The sequence below is a fragment of the Argentina silus genome, assembly GCF_951799395.1.
Source record: "Argentina silus genome assembly, chromosome: 18".
Taxonomy (NCBI): domain Eukaryota; kingdom Metazoa; phylum Chordata; class Actinopteri; order Argentiniformes; family Argentinidae; genus Argentina; species Argentina silus.
In genome coordinates this window covers 9498031-9503030 of record NC_139672.1, presented here as the reverse complement: position 1 = coordinate 9503030, position 5000 = coordinate 9498031, and the positions used below count along the sequence as shown (strand labels likewise).

Below are 5000 nucleotides of genomic sequence, written 5' to 3'. Positions count from 1 at the left end.
GCTTGGAGCACGTTAGGGCTTTGATGTATGGCCCTGTTAAACTCTCTCCCCCAGAGTGCCTCAGTGCTCAGACAGCAGCCTAGAGCCTCATAAAAATGAAGTGAGTGTGACTAACTCTGACAGACAACCCTCAGCCTGTCAATGGAACAAGATTTCAGTACTCTTGCCAGTTTGGAGGGGGATTTCAAGTTCAACACACTTCCTTTATAGAGTGTTCTCTCTCCAATATTTGCTGAGAGGTCTTTACACTCAGTTTCTATCCTCTTTCATGCAGCTGGGATGGAGGAGTGAATACAATGTCTTTTGTGTCGGTTTGGGATGGCTCGGAAACTGCTGAGGGGGCAAACACTCACCTTCCTCCCCAGTAGAGCTTGGTGGTGATCACTAGACTGGATCTCCTGAGGGAAGACAGTTACGCAGAGTTCAAAATAACAGACGGACAGACATAGTTCAGACAGACACACAGAGTTCAAAATGACAGACAGACAGACAGACAGAGTTCAGACAGATACACAGAGTTCAAAATGACAGACAGACAGACAGACAGACAGACAGACAGACAGACAGAGATAGATTTGAAGGACAAACAGACAGAGGGGTGGTGTGTGTTTGTGGAGGGTTTGGACAAGGGATGTGTGTATTTGTACAGTATCATTTGGAAAGGAGAGGGGGAAAGTTTGAATAAGCAGACAGGGGATTGTAGAATCAACCTTCATGACAGTGCTTGATTATGGTGATGTCATCTACCGAAGTGCAGCAGCCACTAATCTTAAAGCTTTGGATGTCATCTACCACAGCATTAATACTCACCACTGCATACTTTATCAAAAAGTTGGCTGGACCTTGTTAAAGTTCCGTAGAACTTTGCATGACTCATTTTTTGTGTTTATAAAGCCTTACTGCATAAACTCCCAAGTTACTTAACCTCATTATTGAAATTCAAAAACATCAATTACCCAACTCCTTCTCAGAGTTGGTCAAAACTCTTGAGATTTCTCGGGTCTCCACTGAACAGGGTAAATCTGCTTTTCTTTGTGGTGCACCTCACTGCGAGAACAATCTGCAGAGAACATTTCAATTGGTTGCTCTGGTGCCGCTAGGGTAGTTTAGAGTTTTGATTGAGGACCTCCTTGTTGAAAAATTTGTTTCTTTTTCTTGATTGGTTTTATTATGTTGTAATTTTGTATGTGTGTTATGTATTATTGTAAACTGTGTGTATGCAGGGCTCCCTTGTAAAAGAGACCTTGGTCTCAATGGGACTTAATGGGTTTTACTCTGCTTGAGTCTCTACTGTATGATTTCTTATGATTTATGCTTTTTCTAACTTTCTCCAGTGTTCATCATCCCCCTCTTATTATAGTGTTTTTTATTATACAAATTTGGCCGGTCTGTTTTAACTGCTCTTATATAAACACAAAAACCATAAATCATCACCAAATTTTTAAATTTTTAAGCTGTGAAACAATGTCAACGTTGCAGAGGAGGCAATGAACTGGCAGGAACCGAAGAGTGAAGAGTTTATAATGGGAAATCAACAGTAGCGAAATGTGGCAGGATATATATGTATGAGATCAATATTTGCGATGGCACAGGCCGCCTACGACCCAATGAGCCTATGAACGTCTGAGCCAGTGAACCTCTGCATAGATGCGGCTCCATATGCTCAAACTGTGAGACAAATAAACTTTCGGCTGCCAATCACCATGGTTACTGCCGCAGACCTAGTTAGCGGAATGTTGGTGATGGGAGATTTAAAAATAAAAAAAAACGGTGTGATTTCACACGCACGCGCGCGGGCGCACACACACACACACACACACACACACACACACACACACACACACACATACAGACACATACAGACAGACACACACACACACACACACACACACACACACACACACACACATACAGACACACACACACATACAGACACACACACACACATACAGACACACACACACACACACACACACACACACACAGATATGTGCAACTGTGCAACAACCACACAGACTTATAACGTGATACATTACCTCCAGCACTTTTTCTTGATGATGTTTCCCAGGATTATCTCGGCTCTGTAATAAACCAAGGAGATTAACTCTGAGGCTGTGTGTGTGTGTGTGTGTGTGTGCTCACACGTGTGTCTGTGTGTGTGTATATATGCCCACAGCCTTTTCTCTCCTAGATCTGCACCATAACTCTTTGATTAAAAACCTGAAAGAGGGGTAGATAAACGATACAGTAGATATAGTGAATATGAGATGAATATAAATATGATATTTAGTGTCAACCTTGAAATTGATATTCCCCATGTAGTAATATCATGGCCTCACTCATCATTCAAGAAACCCAGGTCTAGTCTAATTATGTAAATTAAATATGAAAGACAAAACAGTCTCTCCAGCACCAAGGCTCAAGATTAAAGACCAAGAACCGTTGATGAATTGAATCAGGTATGTTACAGCTAGGTTGAAACATAATACTGCACACACTATGGGTGGCTCTCCAAGTCTCTCTCTCTCTCTCTCTCTCTCTCCCTCCCTCTCTCTCTCTCTCTCTCTCTCTCTCTCGCCATAGCTGAGATCAGACTCACCTCCCCCCAGAGTAGACCTCAGCCGTGTCGAAGAGGTTGACCCCGTTCTCATAGGCGATGGTCATCAGCTGCTCTGCCACCTGACAGACACAACAAGACCGGTTTCAGGTCTCAGCCCAGGGGACATATACAGACGCAGGCGCACACACACACACACACACACACACACACACACACACACACACACACACACACTCAAACATATATATATATATATATATATACACATGCACACGCACATGCACACGCACACGCACACACACACACACACACACACACACACACACACACACACACACACACACACACACACACACACACACACAAGGCACCAGGGTCATTTTTTTGTAGTCTTTGCTTGGCTTTATCTTCATTCGAGTTGGACCTCAGGACATTTTGATGTTCTGAGATTCGTTTTTGATGTAATAACATGAAATCATTCCCATATGATGTCGCCTTTTATTTCAGTCCTGTTGTTTTTCATCTTCTAGTCTTTGTTGTGTAAATGCAGTCCTCTGCAACTGTGTACGCTAAACAAACGACACAGTGTGTGTGTGAGTGTGTGTGTGTGTGTGAGTGTGTGTGTGTGTGTGTGTGTGTGTTAACAGCGACAACAGCAGAGACATTGATGTGTCCCAGGGGTTTGTTCCTAGGGTGTGTCATCAGAATGTCCTTCCTCGTAATAGGATGTGACAGGAAAGGAGACCTAACCAGGGAAGACCATTTTTGGCCTTAGATAACCAGGGAGAGCAGTTGTCTAAATAGCTCAGATTGCAGGGTTCGAGTGTGGCACAGACAACACTAAGGTTGTATGTTCAGTTCCCTCATAAGTTTTATATAATGTTTACAGTCAGTGCACTCTGAACGCTAACTTGCTCGACTTGAATTACGAGGTTAGGATTTAGCCGTATGCTATGTACTCTAACATTAAAGGGATGTTCCGCCTTTTAAAAAAGTTGTCCTGGTTTGGCCCTGACCTTAGCCGTAGTTGATTAGCCCAGACATATTATTTAGCTTCCTAAATTACTGAGTAGTCATATTTTGGGCCCCATTAGGACCCCATTATTTCTGTAAATATATCCAAAGCACCTTGCCGAGACTCCAAACCAATTGGTATTAGAACAGAATCCCCCTCTAAAGACTTTGCATTACATATTTGAAAGTCACTTTACTAAGCTGGAATCCACTAATCATTTTATAATCATGACATTGGAAATTCAAAAGCATTACAGCGTCAAAAAATAGCTTTTCTGAAAAATAAGGCAGAGGGGTTCTGTGATATAATGAGTTGGACTAGAGTATCTGCAATGTATCATTATTATTCTTACTTTATTATATATATATATTATATATTATTACTTTATTATATTATATGTATTGTTAATTTCTTGATTGTTGTTGTATGATTCAAAAAGCGTTTCACAATATCACTTATGGCTGTATGGCGATATACATGACCAATAACATTTGATTTAGATTTTTTTTCATTTTTTATTTTGTATACATATTTTCAGAGCAACCAGCCAAGTCTTACCTCATCTGAAATCTGACCTCCGAACGTTACCCAAGTACCTGTGAATGAAACGTCAGAGTCAAACATCCGAACAAACATGAAACACATGGAACATATCAGACATTCTAATTCTTCTTCCAAACCCCATCATTAAGACCCACATCCATCATGTGACTAAACACCTGAAGAGTTGAGTGGTGAGAGGGTTGCCTGTCTGACCCTCAGGTTTAACACTCGTCCTGCTCCTCTGTCATCCTGCATCTCTCCCAATCAACGTCCTCCATGACTCAGCGCTGGTCTCAAGAATGTATATCCTCTTGAATCACCGCTGCTATCAACCAAGGACGGAGCTGTGTGTCTGTCTGTGTGTGTGTGTGTGTGTGTGTGTGTGTGTGTGTGTGTGTGTGTGTGTGTGTGTGTGTGTAAGAGTGTGTCTGGGGGAGCATCCCTGTGCATCCTGTATTCTATTCTCTATACAGGTGTTGCCCTTACATCATGCTGTGTGTGTAAGAGTGTGTGTGTGTAAGTGTGTGTGCGTGTAAGTGTGTGTGTGTGTTTCACTCCACCGTGTGTGTCTGTGTGTGTGTGTGTGTGTGTGTGTGTGTGTGTGTGTGTGTGTGTGTGTGTGTGTGTGTGTCTGTGTCTGTGTCTGTGTTTGTGTTTGTGTTTTTTTTTTTATCAGGATAACTTTGCCCTTAGTCTTTGTTGTATAAAAGCTACAGTTTATCACAGGAAAATAATGATGGGAACAAATAGAGGCCTCTCTCATTTCCGCTGTGCTCATTCATACCATATTCAGTTTATTGTTTAATCTCAATTACTCCCTCAACATTTCAGCCATGGCAAATTTTGTTCTGTGCAAAAGGCCATTTAGATAGTGTGTGTGTA

At 41.9% G+C, this 5000-nt stretch overlaps 1 protein-coding gene across 2 annotated transcripts in view; it reads right to left on the bottom strand.

Moving 5' to 3' along the window:
- The window catches only part of kcnab1b (potassium voltage-gated channel subfamily A regulatory beta subunit 1b), a gene marked incomplete at both ends in the record, with an annotated part of 40697 nt that overhangs the window by 15019 nt on the left and 20678 nt on the right, over positions 1-5000 (bottom strand). For both annotated transcript variants that reach the window (XM_083689729.1, XM_083689728.1), the window contains 4 exons: positions 354-398; positions 2037-2081; positions 2600-2679; positions 4134-4171. In XM_083689729.1, the coding sequence (XP_083545855.1) occupies positions 354-398; positions 2037-2081; positions 2600-2679; positions 4134-4171 (208 nt within the window). The remainder of the gene's footprint in view (positions 1-353; positions 399-2036; positions 2082-2599; positions 2680-4133; positions 4172-5000) is intronic.